The 17,174-nt window shown below is 41.0% G+C and overlaps 1 protein-coding gene across 9 annotated transcripts in view; it reads left to right on the plus strand.

Moving 5' to 3' along the window:
• DPP6 (dipeptidyl peptidase like 6) overlaps positions 1-17,174 on the plus strand; it is a 489,696-nt gene that overhangs the window by 336,721 nt on the left and 135,801 nt on the right. For all 9 annotated transcript variants that reach the window (XM_048951963.1, XM_048951964.1, XM_048951960.1 and 6 more), the window contains one exon: positions 2,963-3,061. In XM_048951963.1, the coding sequence (XP_048807920.1) occupies positions 2,963-3,061 (99 nt within the window). The remainder of the gene's footprint in view (positions 1-2,962; positions 3,062-17,174) is intronic.

The raw sequence follows: 17,174 nt of genomic DNA on the forward strand, positions 1-17,174 counted from the left end.
TCATAAACTGGAAAGAGCACTGTTTGCATTCAGCTGGCTTAAAATGGGAGTGCGGTACTGCTAGCTAATTCTGAGGATTCTTAGGATTATAAAATCCTAATAAAACTTGAACAGTTTTATGATTTGTATATCTTCTGATATTTTAGAACAGTATTCTTAAAAGAAGCAGTAACTGATGAAAGCTTGCATTTAATAATGCAGTTGCCTATGCCAAAGGCTGTGTGTGTGTGAGACCTGCCATTCCACCCACCTTAGAAAAATGTGAGGCTATTCATATAAGTGATAAAAGTGTGGGATGGAAGCTTTCCTAATTGACAGTTGCTCACTTCTTGCAGCATATGGCGTCTGTATGGGTCTCATCCTAACAATTATGTGTGTATTTGTATTAGCATGTGCAAATGTTTATAGACATGCATGTGCACACACACGTATCAAAGCTGAAGAGAAGGCCCAAAATTACAGAAGTTTTGATTAACAAATCTATACCAAAATATCATTAGGCATTATGCTTAGGAAAATACTGTTGGTATTTTGTTGTTTGGTTTTTTTTTTTAATATTGTTCTACTGGAACAGGTTGCGCAGAGAGGTTGTAGACCCCATCCATGGATACATTAGGGCCAGGTTGGATGTGACTCTGGCAGCCTGGTGTAGTGGTTGGCAGCCTTGCCCATGGCAGGGGGAGTTGAAATTAGATGATCTTTGAGGTCCTTTTCAACCAAGGTCATTCTGCAATTCCATTCTATGAAGAGCGAGGCTAAGAAGGACTTAATTTTGTATGGCTTTTGCTGCTTAGCAAGAGCAGGTAAATATCCAATGTGAAACCAGATGTGAAAAAGTGTCATTTTTTTAATTCATAAGTATTACACAGAAACATTAATTTCCAACAAAAACATGTATTTTAAAGCTTATCCACTGTGATACAGGGAGCTCTGTTGGGGTGGAACAGGGCTCAGGTCTGCCCAAGCACTGAGCAGGAAAGCAAGGTGGGGTGGGAGTTTCTGAAGTGCTGGATCAGGGCTGCCAAGAGATGGACATTTGCAAAGCAAGACATACCTGTCAGCTTGCAGTGCAGAGTATCCCAGGACAGTGACCTGTAGCTGAGCCCCAGGGCTGATGGAAGGAAAGGTGGCTGAGATTGCCTGATCCATCAGACAGTCTCAGAACATTGCTGAAACCAAAAGAAAGCTTGGAAAAAACAGCATTGGTATCACAGAGGGAAAACAGGCAAGGAGGTCTGACCTTTTCTGTTTTGTTCTGAGCTTTTTGGAGTTTTGGATCCTTGTTACATTTGTGTCCTGATGAATGAGGTTTCATCAGTTCAGCCCATGTCCTTTTGGGTGCATTAACTTAAAGGATGTGTTGATAGATGAACCCAAAAAATCTGACCAGAGCACGTTTCCCATCACACTTTTGAAACTGAATCAGAAGTAAAAAAATTCATTGTTTTCACCGAATTCTCTCAGCATGCAGGTGTGCTGTTTGGTTGCTGGGTTTCTAACCTGGCACTCAAATCATCTGTCCTTGTGTTGTGTGCACCACTGCTGTGCAGGCCCTGGTTGGCATCTGCCATATGGGTCTGAGGCTGAAGACATCCGAGGGCGAAAGAGGTGGTGGGCAACATGCTTGATTCTCTGCTTCCCTGACTTGAGGAAGTTCCAATAACTCTGCAGCAGTGTGGTATCCACCAACTTGCTGAGATGCTCTAAGCTATCCTCGGGTATGATAGTCAGGACAGGGTGGACAACTTCAGAGCCTGAAAGTGTACTTTTGTCTGCTGTCTTTCTGCTGGGGCCAGAGAAATGAAGCATGCATCCTTAATTAGCATTCCAACTTGCCCCTGTGTTAGACGAAAAGTCAGTAGATCTGAATTTTTCACCAAAAGATCACTGGTTAATCAAATTTTGTATTATTTTTTTCTCCAGCTCTATGACTGAGGTTAACATAGTACCTATAGAATTATAGAATGTCTTGGGTTCAAAGGGATCTCAAAGATCATCCACTTCCAGCCCCCTGCCACAGGCAAAGTTGCCAACCAGTAGATCAGGCACCAAATGAGGCTGCCCCATCCAACTTGGCCTTGAGCACCTCTATGTTGAGGCATCCACAAACTCTGGGCAGCTTGTACCAGTGCCTTACTGCCCTGTCAGTGAAAAATTTACCCTTATCAAATATAAATTTCTTCTAATCTAAACCTCCCCCACTATTCCCTCTTGTCCTATCACTGCCCATATAAAGAGTTGATTTCCCTAGAGTCTGTAAGACCTTCGGCAGCTAATGTAGTCTGATGCTGCAGAGAAAGAAGGAATGGTAAGAGCTTACCACCCTGTCCTTTCCCAAAGCTCCAGCACAGTTTCATTTGTGCCTTTTCTTATGCTTTCAAGGTGGCATTTGGAAAGCAGCACCTGAACAAGCTGTTCCCTGACATCCTGCTTCACTCTGCATAATATCCATGGGTGCCCTATGATAGAACCTTACGCCATGGTGGAAACTAACTGCGACAGTTTCCTGAAGTTCCTCTGACCTATTATTTTCATAAAATTATGCAGAAGAACTTGTCTTAATACGTCTTGGTACACTGGAAATCAAATTAAGCAGTGTAATTGAAATGTCAATCAGACTTTAAAAAAAATAATAATAAAAAAGAGCACTGGAGTCTCTCTTTTAATTTGGTGAAAGTGATCTGTACTGACACACCTTTTGGCGGAACAAACCATCGTTCAGAGTTAATTTTTAGTGGTCTCTGATAGCTCAGAGATATTCCAGACATAAATAGCTAAGAGATTTCTGTTTGTGAACTATTGAATGGTTCTTTGCTGCATTAAAAATACGAAGGGGTTTATGAGTGATAGAAAGCTTAATGCGGACCATTTCTGAATGCAATATCATACGGCATTACTCACTTACTATACTTTCAGATACATTTCAAAGTAGAATTAATAACTGTTTTTGAATGTGTTACAGTTGAAGATAACAGCTTATCTCAGAAGAAGAAGATAACAGTGGAAGATCTCTTCAGTGCTGATTTCAAAATTCATGACCCAGAGGCTAAGTGGATAACTGGTGAGTGAGGTACAAATAATTCTCCAGTTTGTCCCCTGATCTCTCTTTGTATTTCCTCTTTTGTTTGCCCCATTCTCTTCTTTGCTCCTGAAATTACAGAATCACGTATGTATCATAGAATCACATAGTGGTTGAGGTTGGAAGGGGCCTCAGTCATCTGTCTAACCTTCTATTCAACAGTGGTAGCTAAAATAGGTTCCCCAAAAATGCAGTCCTCAAATTCCTATTCCAGTTTTCCTCCCAGTTTATAGATACGCATATGCAAAAACTACTGCCCTGTGTTCTTCCCATTTTTCATTTGAAGATCTCCAGTGGACTCATAGCTAGGCATTGACAGCTGCAGCCTTTGTCCCTAAGAGCTCCTAGGATTCAATAGGTGATGGTTAGAAGAAGTGGTTAAAATCATTATTTCACCATAAACAAATCATTTTCTTTATATTCCCTCATCAAAACACCTCTTTTCCAGCAGGGAGGTGAAGTGTTGCTAAGCAACTGGAAAACAGTGGCCCAGCAGCAGCCGGTCTGGTACTTGCACACACACCATGTACTCTTTTTGTCTTATGCTGCTGTGTGTTTTCTAGTCAGAGGAAAACCAAGTAATGCTGGAATTAATACACGTAGTGCTTGCTGGAATTGAACTCTTTAGGGGACGAAGAATCCAGCTCCTGCTGGAAGTTGCAAACTGAAGAAGCTTCGGCAAGAATAAGCTGATCCATTGTGTGCCATTCATGTAGGTTCCAGTCCGGTTCCTTTTATCTCTGAAGTTATTAGTCTTTCCTTTGAATTTAATAAGGGAACAGGATCAATTCCTTCCTTGTGTTTGGCTTTCCTTGTCTACTACGCCCATTTGGAGCATTTATAATACCCATAAAGAAGAGAGAGTGCTGAAGGATTGTGTTGAATGAGCATATTCCCAAGTCACCCTCATCCTAATGGTCCTAATAAAGGAAGAGCTGCTTTTATTGAGATGTTTGCTGCTACTTTTTTTTAGTTATTTGATAGACTATGAGGGAATTATAATGAACGAAACTTCTACAGGAACAGAGAGAATGGAACACTGCCATGGGGCTGTGTATAACCTCTCCTCTCTAATCATGTGTTATTTTGTTGATAAAAGGTATTTTTCAAGTTACATTCACATATTGATGTCATATGCACTTTCATTAAAAGTCCAGTCCTAACATGTATTTGAATCCATTTCCCTTCTCTCATGCACTCTAACTCCAGTGAGTTTTGCCTGCCCTGATGTTACTAAAATATTGTTTCTGTTGAAGAGAATATAAAGTTGTATTGAGCAAAACTGCCTAGATATCTTTGAAGGACTTGTGTTGTTGCTTTGCTATTAATACCACTGATATTGATTTTAATATAACTAGAAAATTTATTTGTAAATCCATAAATATTCTGTATACAAAAGTAATTTGGTGTTTGAAGACAAGACTGCAATCTGCAGTCCTTTATCCAAGGACCCATAGCTGTTTTGCAACATTAATTTCTTGCCTGTGTTATAGTTGCTTTTCACAGTTCTCTCTAGCTGGCTAAGTGGTGAAATCTAGATCAAGAATTCTGATAAGCCAGATGAAAGTGCAGTAGCCTGATTCCTAAGCACACTTTCCCATTGGTGTCATATTCTCAGTTTAAGTGCAAATGAAAGAATGCCTACAGCAGACTAGTAAAGCTCCGTACAGCAAGAGCGCTGAAATGGCTTAGCAGAAAAATTGCCTATTTAAGTGCCACAAAATGAGTGATTCTAGCAACGTTTTGTGGAGAATCTGAACAAAAAAAAAATAGATACCTGTGTTCTATCCTTGTTTTCCTTCTCCTCCTATGATTCAATGTTGCGCAGTACCACCATCACTCAGACATCTGCAAAATTCAGTTCTCTCAGCTCTTTAAATCTATGTTTCCTTCCTTTCCCAGAAAAGTATTTATTTACAGGATGACACGTTAAATTATTCTGAAAACTTGCTGAAATTGATGGGATGTGCTGATGTTTAGGGATTTTTTTGATTCGTGGTGGGCAAGTAGAAATAATGAGTGTCAGATCAATAGCACTGTCATTTCTCCGATTTCAAATGAGCTAAAAAAAAAAAAAGAGAGAACTGGTCTCAAATCTGACATAACTATGCTTCCATTGCAGTATTGGTTATTACAATTAATATTGTATTGTAAATAATAATACAATTGAATTTTAGAATGGCTCATGGAGCTTACGGGACCTTAAAGATCACCAGGTTCCAACCCCAGTGTCATGGGAGCTTGGAATTCACTGGGTACACCCAACTGATTGGATGCAGCCTGCTATCATTACTTGTATTTCCAGCCTTGCTGTGGATGTCGTACAAGACAGAGTGTATGTTGTGGTGACTGCTGTCAGGATTTGGGGCTGTGCTTTGGAGGCTGCAGGATCCAACTGAGAGTGCATCTTCTTTGTGCCAAACACTGGCTCAGCATGGTGAGATAGTCCTTGCAGAGATGTTGTAGCCAAACAACAGAATAAAGCATGAAATGAAAATACATTGGTCAGCAAGGGGCATGGGATGCTGAAGGATGCCCTCAGGCATCTGAAGGACAAACGTTGCTATCTTTGCTCCCTGCCCAATTGCTGCAGCTGCAAAACTGGGAAAACATTATTTATTCTAATGTGAAGGAGAACAGTAGATTGCTTAGCAAGAGGCTCTAAATGGCATTTTTGGAAATGATTTACTTGTTTGGAAACCTGCCCCCTCAGCTGGAGCCACAGTGTCTGTGTGCCTGGCTCGTGTCTGAGAATGGCAACGGGGCCTTTGCATCAGTCCTCTTGAAAAATGCACTAATAACTAAGAACCAAATATAATACAGCATTTCTTTTATCTTTGATAATGAGACACATATGTTTTACTGCATGTTTTTGAGAGCATTATAAGCTCTCAAAGCTCTTTTTAAGTCTAATATTTAATTTAATGACCTAGAACTAATAAGTTTTATTTACCAAGCTGAAAAAAATGTCTTGCAGTAACTGAGGTAATTTATTTCAGTTTACCTTTAATAATAATGCTCAAATCAACAGTTCATGGAGAGCCCAAATGCCCCCAAGTCTATTCTGCGCAGTGTAAATTCGTCCCACTGTATTGATAAAAGCACTGATGCATTTCAAATGGTGCAGATGCATGTGGAATAAATGAATTATTTATAGTTTGCTTTGCATAGATATTAAGAACTTCATAAGTGCAAATATTATTCACTGTGAAAAAGGGTTGTGTTGAGATGCTGCTTTGAGAGCCCTGAAGAATAGCATAGCATTGTTAGAGCTGTAGCATGGTTAGCTGGGGCATAGGCTTCTCCAGGCTGCTCCTCTGTGATCTTAAGCACTTCTGAGTCACCAAACTCAGAGCCTTTTCCTTAGCAAAGATGGACTGGAGTAGAAGGAAAGCCTTGATCACCAGGTGAACAATTTCCAGTCTTGTGTGGTGTTTGTAGGTGCTCTTGAACACAGGTGCTGCAAGTTGGGGGCACACACTCACCCCAGCTCTTATCTTGTGTTAAATCAATGTGAACTGCTCACTGGTTAGTGTAAATTTGGAAGAAGCATAAAGAAAGCCAGGTTACTCTTTTGGAATACTTGCTTCATTGCCCATTGTGCTCAACAGAGATACTAAATAGTTACTTTCAATTATTTTTAATGGTGTGTTGAAATGGTTTGAGAGAATGGGTTTACTGAACTTAACGGCTCAAAGAAAACTTATCACACTCCCAATTCTGGTGTGCTGAACATCGTATTTCCCACCTCATGGCAATTTGTTTTTGTGATATTTGTGTGGATGTTCTGGCTTTTTGGTCACTCTTGAAATATTTTCTGAAATATACAAGAAGCTACCTGGAGCACAGCACAGTGGTTCGTGGCATTGAAGATTTCATTGATCTTTGAGCTCCACAGCACAGAGAAACCATACAGATGACCTTGTGCTGGCACAGAGACATGACACTGAAGGAAAACGCCATGTAGACCAGAGGAAAACCTGGGGGAAAGACTGAAGGAGGCTATTCTGTTAGCACACCCTTACATGGAGATTTAGTCAGGAATGACGTTTAGAACGACTTTTTCTTTGGTTTGTGAATGTATGAAACAGTTAAGTAGGCACACAGTGACCTTTGAGGTTGTTTTGGTGGCAGTGGAAGTTTCCATGTGCTATTTGTAATCTGAATATCCTCACGAAGTGACATCCTGTGTTGCTAAAACAGAACAGATTAAGGTTCATGCTCTGTCAAGACTACTCCAGTAGACAAGAAGAGCAGAGCAGGTTAAATGTCTTGATCCATAGTTTTGATTTTACAGCCCATTCTGGATCGTCATCTTCAGGGTTTTCAATAGATGCTCTACTCTGAGAGCACTGAGGGAGTTTGCCTTGCTCCCTGCCTTGCTGCTGCTAGGCACTTCCCTAAGTTTAGCAGTGACAGTAACCTATTTGCTAAAGACAAGAAACCCTGGAATTAATGGCTTTTTAACATACTATTATAGACCGTGAAGGAGAGCATTTCTGCCATGTAGCTATTTTGTTCATTGCTGCTAGAGAGAATGAAATGAGAAATCAATTTAGCTCTCTTAAAAATTAATACAGTCTGCAGGAACAAGCTGGGAAGCAGCTCTGTACTTGCCTTTAGAAGGGTGGCTGTGCCCAGCTTCACTGAAGCACTAGGGTGCTGTGGGGCATGTGTGGCTGGCAGGCTGAGAATGGGGAAAGTCCTGATAGTGAAAAATATCACACACTATAAAAGCAGAAGTGACACAGTAATGGTCAATTTGATTTTTGCTTGTTTTTGAGTAGTTTGATGTCTTGAGGAGGTCAAAATTTTCAGGTTGATAGACTCCATAGGTAACCAGTTTCCTCAACCATTCCCTTGGGTGTCACTGGTTTTCAGCATCAGCACCTCTGCGCCAAAAGTCCTCTTGAAATACCAAAACATGGCTTTACCTAATGAAAACCTAAACACCCCTATGCAAAAATCATCAAATCATAGAATCACAGAATAGCTTGGGTTGGAAAGGGCCTTCAAGACCATCCAGTTCCAACCCCTTGCTGTGGGCTGGTTGCCACCCACCAGATCAGGCTGCCCAGGGCCCCATCCAACCTGGCCTTGAGCACCTCCAGGGGTGGGGAACCCACAGTTTCTCTGGGCAGCCTGTAAAAATATGTAAAAAATATTTTAAAAAGAAAAAAAAGAAAAGCGATCTCAGATGTTCAGCATAATAGCTTTGTGTTTGTTATGGCTGTGCATAACACCAGATTGAGTGAAGAGGCCAACAAATGGACAGGACTGGTGGTGTGAAGGTCACCTTTGAGGAGTGAGATGTAAGGGAGCAAGTGATGGAGAAGGTTTGGCTGCAGTGAGGATGAGGGAGAACCCCATGTATTAATGGGGTGTGCAAGGAGGAGCAGAGGCTGGGGTTGTGAAAATGATGAGAAGAGCCCTATCCTGTATAAGAATGCCTTAATAGTCTAAAACAATTAGCTGGAAAAGGCATTCATTTGCTTGGGTAACTTTATAGGGAACTGCTAAAGAGGAAAAGATGGATGCAGGAGATGTTCTTCACTTCACTTTCCTTCTTGTCAGAGCTCTGCTAACGCCCACTCTACATAACTGCCTAATTCTGTTTTCATTGATATAATTTTTCAAAGAGTAGGGAAAAATAGGCTTCCCCACAAGCAATATAACACTCACACTTTCACATGTTGGATCAGCAAGCGCTTCCTAGACTTTTTATATCCATTTGCAAAAAGAGATTTCCAGTTTTCCTTTCATGCCTGGCTCCACTCAAATTAGTGCTTCTCTCTCAAAATACCTCAGCAGCGAGGCGGTGCTTCCTGCCACGATGGTGTCTGCCAGCAAGGAGCATCTGTGGGGAATAATTTGATGCTGCAACAGGTGTGAGAACCAGGAGCATTTGGGCTCTGGTGTGTGTTCAATTTGTTTGCAGATTTGAGGTAGAAATCCACGGAGATTGGGTGGAAGCCACCCCCGTTGTCATGATTTATGCTGCACCAGGGCTTTGCATGGCTGGTGGCTGATAGAAATATGCAAACTTCAGTGCTTCCTGCAGCTGGACCCAGTTCACAGGGGGGAGAATTTTGATTTAAAAAAAAAAAAAAAAAAAAAAAAAAAGAGAACAGCAGATAGGAAGATAGGGAAAGATAGGGAAGAAGCATCATTCTTCCATCATTCTTCCACAGGGAGCTGCTGGGGGACTTTAGAAGATGCAGCTCGCATCAGCAGTGTTTCTCTGGCTGAAGGAAAAGAAATGCCAGCTCTGCCTGTGTGCTAACAGTTTGAGACAAATTAAAAAAGGATCTGGTTTTTCATCTTATTCAGAATGGTTTGAAATCAGAACTCACTGCCAAAGGAGACACACTGGTTTTGCAGGGATTTAACTGGATTAGGTGTTTTTCTGGTTTGTGTTAGTTAAAATTCCAGGTGAAGAGCTGCGGGTCCAGTGTGACACTGATAAATGTGCTTCCATGGCTTATACCTGTAAAGCAGGCACCAAGCTCCCAGCTGCCCCAGCCCCTGATGAAGGAAAACTGCTGTGATGGCAATTTCCTTCGACAAGCCTGCGAAAGTGGTTGGTGTTGTAGCAAAGTAAAGGTAAAATAAAGGTGCTTTGTTCCTTTTTTTTTTTTTTTTCCTTTGTCCCTTTAGATGTCTCTAGCACAAAAGGGAAAGAGAAGGGAGAAAAGTAAGGCAGCCTGTACACAGCTCCCAGGTGATGGTGATATCATAGAATCGTTAAATTTGAAATTGACCACTAAGATCATCTTCAACCACCAACCCATTCCTACCATGACCACTGACCATGTCCTATGGTGCCACATCTCCACTGTTCTGGAACATCTCCAAGGACAGTGACCCCACCACCTCCCTGGGCAGCCTGTGCCAGTGCCCATGAACTCCTTCAGAGAGGAATGTTCTTCCTAATATCATCTCCCTCACCCAGGCATCTGTCAGTGCCTTGCCTTGATTAGGGTTGCCTTGGGGGGATGTAAGAAATGTGTTCCATTTAGATCCAGCACTGCTGAGAAAATCTGAGTAGACAGGTGGGGAATTCAGTTTTGAGCTTCGGATAAGGAAGATCAAGAATGGGAGTTTGCATGGATTTGCTGAGGGTTTTCCTAGTAATCATGCTGATGTAAGAATGCAAATGTTTTGGGATAGAGACTTGAGGAGATGAGCATCTAGAAAAAAAAAAAGAGGAAAGAAATGAGTTGCATCATTGCAGGATAACCACAAGAGAGAGAGGGCTGATAAGAAAGGAGAGCCCTTCCCTGTGTTTGAGCCTCTTGTTAAACAGTTGATCCTGATAACAACAAACAGCTTGCATCTTCAGCATTGATTTCCAGAGATCTGGAATCTACCCACAGAGTCCAGCTTTTGAGCCCTATATTCTGTAGGAGACAAAAAGGTTCCTTTTTTTCTCTTTCTCAAGGCAGTTTTTCATTTATTGCGTTGCTCTTTGTGTCTGATTCCTTGGTGCAGGTATTGACTTCAAGTAAAGCACGTTATCCTGACTCAGGATCTTTCCATGAGCACACTCCACTGCTCTTAGATGCTTGTTGAACATGGAGTACTTATAAAGGATAATTAGGGTAGTATGTATTCTTCTACTTGCCCCCTTTTAATGAACATGAAATAAATACATACCCTGAAACAATAACTTCACAAATTAGAGATGGGAAATGCTGTATTAAATTGTGGTGATTAAATTTATATCAGATATTTGTAATTGAAATTTCAACATGCAAAGATTTACTTCTCTAAGAAAGAAAGCCTCTAGTGAGTTTGGATCTCATGACTGCATTAAGCTGTTGACTCTATAAGAAGCAGTACTTTTTTTATTCTTAGAAGAAATAACACCAGGCTTATATATATAATTCATTAAAAGAAATGCAGAGTGAAATAATTATCATTGATCAAGGGAATAGAATTATGTTTTAAAATTTAGCTATACAAATCTCACATCAGTGAAAATTCAGTTGAGAACAGAAGAGACCAAAGTTTTGCCCAACCCCAAATTCTGTTTCTGTCAGTGGCAATAAGTGTATGCACAGGGATGTGAGATTTATGCACTGTTTAGCTCAGAGGAATATCAGATCCATTATTATTATTATTATTATGAGATAAGCCCAAGTGTATTTCTCTTCCAAATCACTTCCAAGTGTCCTCCAGTTCCTCCTGCATCCCTGTATGCTTCATCAAGGGGTTTCTTAGGCTGCTGCGTGAAGAACCGTCTCCTTTTCCTCACTTTGGAGTTTGTTCTCATTTGCTTTGCTTGTTGGCCCTTAGATCAGTATTCTGGGTCACCCTTGTTTCTTGAATGCTTTCCATCTCTAATTCTTCATTTTCGAGACAATAGGATCATGGCTACACACAAGAATTGCACAGAAGTACCAAGAGCTGCAGGTCATTCAATTTGTTTGACCCTAAAGAAAAGGCAGAATCTTTTCCACTGTGATAGATATTTGTGATCTTGTGCCAAATTATAGCACGCTGAGGGACTACAAAACTGTAAAAACATGGAATAAATATACCTACCATGGCTTTCAGCATGTGTCTCAGAGCTTTGTATTAGTTATTTGGCTGGCAACTCTTCATTGTCAGTAACAAGGAAGAAGACTCTCTGGTAGAAAATAAGATGATCCTCTGAGACAGTTGTTGCATGCTGTGAAATAATCTCTGGTTATAGCACCTCTTAAAAGGCACTTCTAATATCATACTTAGTGGAGAGAGAAGAAATCAAGGTAAGCCAACAAAGGTATAGAAATGAAAGAAGGAAAATAAAAGGCAAGGAAGAAGAGAGTAGGAAGCTATTTCCTAGAATAAACGCTTGGTTGATGGCAAGAGCTGAATGTGTTACCAGATTTGAGTACGGCTGGGCAGGGAGCTCTCCTTCACAGCCCTGCCAGCAGAGCATGGTGCCAAGCTTTCGTGTTGCTACTTCACCTCAAGGCCCAGCTTCAGTCTTGTATGTGATTTGTCAGTGCTTAAGGTTTGCAGTAAGTCACCAAATAAGGACAGTTGGCTTCAAAGCTCACTCACCTTCTGGGGAAGGCAGCTTACAATGGAATGGATGGTAAAAGTATGCAAAGACTAGTAAAACAGTGAGGAGTTTCAAAAGCTCGTGCCAAGAAGGGAAAAATCAGCTTCAGCTCAAAAGCAATTTGTCCATGAAGGGCAAAAGTTTGGATCTGCTGCCTAAATGGTATTTATTTTGGCATGCACTGGACCTTGTGAAAAATCAACTGCATGTTGCTGGAGTGATAAACCCAGCAGTTTACAGACACTTTGGGCTTGCTGAAGCTATGTTCAGTGTGTGGTCATTCAGGCAGAGCAAGTCAGTCCAGGTGCTGCTTGGAAGTGTTGGCCTTGTTGTACACTTGCTATATACCATAGCATTTTCTTCTGAGATGAGAAGAAATGTGGGTTTGTTCAGGTCAGCAAGGCTTGGACAAACGTATAATATCCACCAATTCAACCTGGAAAACGTGTCCAGAAAGATTTCATGTAGTTAAATTTTTTACCACCCTAGTAAATGCTTACTATCAGTCCTATTCTCCTATTAAATTAATAATCAGCATAGCTTATTATTTACAGCCCTCATACATGTTACAGGTCTTTGCCTTAATTTTAGTTAGGATAACCATGTTTCCAGGGTTCAGGAGCAGGGAATGCCAGTCACACCTTTAGTCTTTGTTTCTTTCCCTTTTTTTAATGTCTTGTATGGGGAGATAGTTTTACAAGAAGAATTATATACCAACAATTGTAGTATTCCTAACTTTTTCTTAAAAATTGGTTTTAATTTTTTGAAATGATTGGTGGTAGGTGAATGGTTGCACTAGATGATCTTGGAGATCTTTACCAACCCTGGTGATTCTGTGATTCTGTTGTTGTTGTTTTTTTAATGGACACAGAATTGCCATCCAAAATGGATCTGGGTATGAAGAACAGGAGAGGATTTATAATCAATTTTCTGTTGCAATCATTTTTTTGAGGGAAACAATATTGAATGACATTCAGGAGAGAACAATATTGAATATAGCATGTTTTTACCAGTTTGAGGGACACTATCATCTTAATCAAAACACTGTGTTTTGATTGCTCTATCCAGAAGGGATAGATTGTTGCGGGAATAGGCACTGTCCAAAGAAGCATAAAGTCTACAAGAGAAGCATTTAAATGCATGTTAAAGGCAGGATTGCCCTGAATGGCATAGAAATGATGTAAGAATTGAGAAAATAAGGAAAAACATGAAGAGGTGACAGTTTTTTCATTGAATAAGAACAGAAGATATTGTTTGGTTTGAAAGCTATCTGCTGAGAGTTATTAACACATTGAGGGCCCACTGAAAAGACACTTTTAGACAAAATATTGTCTAGGATTCAGGAAAGGACCAGTTCTTCTTTTGGTATAATCATATTTAATCCATTGAATTTAAATGGATGTGTAGGTGTTCATCTTTTCTGTTTCAGTGTCTGTATCAGCTTGCCCTCCTAGCTGCAAAACACTGCTGATTCAAGACTGATGGAGTTAAGGGTAGGAGCACTGCACAACACTTGTTCCTTGGTGAGAACAGGAATAAGAACAAGAATAATGTGGAACAAGAAATCTGATGTGTCACTTCTGTGATTCATGTTGGGCTGCCAGTCCAGGGAGCTGGGCCAATTACTGTGGACAAACAGGTTTGAGATGTCCAGGGAAAGCCTTTATACATGGCTGATACGAATTTAATTTCCTCATTGGGAATTCATTTGAAAGCAGTTTAATTAAAAACTGCTCTTCTCAGTAACTGTCCCTTTGAGTTGAGTGTCTGTTCGGCTTCAGGTGCTGCTCCTTGCTGGATTTGCAGCCAACACCATACCCAAACATTCATTAACAGCCTTTTGCATCTACGGAAATCATTTACATCAGCTTTGTAATGCAGTGCCCTCTTGTGACCATCACGCAGTAACCAAAATGAGCAGGGCATTGGGTTTAGTGTCTTTCCTTGATTTTCAGAGGTCTGGAGTCAAAGCAATGGCTACAGCTCTGCCACGCTCCTTCTGTTCTTGGACTTCAGCATCCATCCAGAATAAGGAGGTGTAAATGGGATCTGTATACGTAGTGAATATGCTTATTAATACACAAAGATCTCATTCAGCTGGTATTGAAATGTCAGAACACTGAGCATAATAATAGTAACAGGAAGAAAAAAAAACAACCACTCTGTGTGTTCTTTCTGTTCTGGCCACTAAGGAGTGTAATTGGGCCAGGGGAGAGAGAAGAATCCAAGGAAATGCATGGAGGAATTAAGAAAGCAAGCTGTGAGTTCACATTCTAATGAAAATTTATTCATAGATTCCTTTTTCTTTTTTTTTTCTTAATGTCAGATGGCTTATTCCATTCATTTGTAACACACAGGGTTATATGCTCCCATCTGTGAGGGCAACCTAAATGAGGCAGATAAGAGTGGTTGCTGTTGGCCAAGAAGTGAGGGATCAGCAAGGGATGCTGCGGCTCTAAAGGGTGCTTGGAGCAAAGGTGCCAGCAAGGAGGTGGTGACAGCTGTCACATCAGCTGGCAGCTACAGTAGCAGTTGCTCTTGAGGTCTCATACTCCAGATAAACTCAATGCCTGCATATCACCCGTTTTGGCCACCGCACAAGCTGGGATGTTCTGTATGCTGCCAATTGCCTGCACTTTGTTTTGTTGTTTTGATGCATAGTGAGATTATGAAACCTATACAATGTGTGAGTAAAGGTGTTCTGGATCTGTTTCCTCGGAATTAGTTGCTTGGAGTTAAATTGCATTTGATCTGTGCTGGTTTGTGGAACTGAGATCTGGTTTAGTGAACATGGTTGTGGTGACGGGTTGATGGTTGAACTAGATGGGGGGCGGGGACGACATAATTTGCCCTGGCTGGAATCAAAATGCATTTACTCTAGAGGATTTCTCATTCATTTTTTTTCTTAATGGCAGTCTCTCTCTCCTTTTTCCATGCATGCGTTATGGAAGCTGGGAAGAGAATCTTTTTGAAGTTGAAATGCATTCTGTTTCTCATATGCACTTCAGCTTTTCACATCTATGCCACTGAGCTGTGATGTGTGCCTACAGAGTTCCCAGACTGGGGCCTTTGAAGTGAAGTTCAGTCTCACAAATGAGCTGCAGAATTGTAGCTGGTTTAATATTTGGGACTGGAATTTCAAAGATGTGCAGATTGGGCCTATGGTTTGGTTCCTCAGCATTCTTTCAATGAGAGTGAATAAGCTTTCTTTGAGTTGAGTTGTGATATATTTGAGATTAGACAGGAAAAAAAAAAAAAGAGAAACAGGTTGGTGTTATGGATTTCTATAGTCTTAAGTTTTCCCAAGGCTCAGCCTTCTTTGAGCTTTTGACAAATGATTTACAAGCCTGCTAGAGATGCACCTTGATTTGGGAATTTATCTGAGTTATAATTGTGTTTTATTTTACTGGCTACTACTGCCAGAGCACTATATTGCTACACCAACTACAGCTGTATTGAAGTGATAAGCAATTAAAACCATTTCTTGCATAATAAAACACATTCTTTCATGTTGTACTTACTTAATGTACCAGTGCAGTGTGTTACACAGCATATTTAGCTTAATTATGGTAAATCACCTATTTCAAGTTCCTATTTCTACTTCTCACGTTAAAAAAAATAAAATGCTGGAAACAATAAAAGAATAATGATCCATCATGCCAGGAAGATAAAAATGGGATTTCTGTTGTCTCCTGGAATTAAAGGCTGTAGTGATGTTGTTAGAGGCAAGCTGTTCTCCATCCCTTGTTGCACCCTTGCATCAGCATCACAATATACAACAGATTGTAACTTATTTCTGCACTGAGGTTCAGCAAGGCTGAACAAACAGGAGCTGCTGGTGGAGGGCAGGTGGATGGAAGACATAATAAAGCAGGCTGGTTATGAAGGGCTGTGTTGTGTTGCAAGTGCCAAGGTGTATTAAGGGCCATCCTCATAACAAGGGTATGGAGATGGGGTTTCATTGCCATTCGTAGAACCACTGAATCGTAGAATCTGTAAGTTTGAAAAAGACCAGTAAGATCATGTAGTCCAACAGTCAACTCATCCCATAGCACTAACCATGTCCCTCTGTGCCACACCTCCAGGGATGGTGATTCCACCACCTCCCTGTGCAGCCTGTGCCACTGCATCACCACTCCTGAGAAGAAATTCTTCCCAATATTCCTAATAATCACCACATATGCTATACACTCTCTCTCTCTCTCTCTCTGTGTCTGCTCTCCCAAAGTCAGTTTATTGTAACATCTGGGGATGGGAAGTGCTTCTGCATTTTCTCTTTGGTAAGCAGCTCAATACAGAAATGGGCTTGCTTTGTGCTTGGGGGAGTGGATTTTGATCCAGTTATGAGTACCTATGATAAATAACAAATAGAGGCACTACAGTGTATCTTGGAAGAGCAACAGGTCATAGTATTAAATGAGTCATCATAACATTCTTCTTTTCTACCTGAATTTAGGACTGTGTTTATCTGGACACCTAAGTAGGCTTCTGCTGGGGGGTTGACTGCCTTTATTTTGCATTATAGTCTCTGCAGTTTGATTTTATAGCAGTTAAGAAGCATGCATGACCCCAGCATTTGCTGCCTGTTTATTTGAAAGGAACATACCACACTGGCTCTCTGAACATCGATCTCTGAACGTAGCTGGCTACATCTGGCAGGATTAAATGTTTTTAGGGCCTTGGTGCAATGCTCAGCAACCTGTTCAACCTCCACTTGCCCTATCTGCTCTCACTTGTCACACAGAAAACACTTTTTTTCCAGGAAATCCTAAGCCTCTTACAGCTTACCTTTCATGCCAGGTACCCACATGGAGTGTTTGGATGATATAAACCTTTTGCTTTGCCTGGCACTTACCGGCTGCTTCATCCTCTTGCGGGTGAATTTGTGGGTGGGAATGTGGCAGTCCAAGCAGCAAGCACCCACCACTGCCCTGCCTGCTTCTGGGTGCCTGCTTTTATTGTGATGCTGTTCCCACAGTAACCTTCTGAATTTCAACATAAACTGGCAGCCACCCTTGGTCCTACAAATGTCAGGCATCACTA

The sequence above is a fragment of the Lagopus muta genome, chromosome 7 (assembly GCF_023343835.1).
Source record: "Lagopus muta isolate bLagMut1 chromosome 7, bLagMut1 primary, whole genome shotgun sequence".
Lineage (NCBI taxonomy): Eukaryota > Metazoa > Chordata > Aves > Galliformes > Phasianidae > Lagopus > Lagopus muta.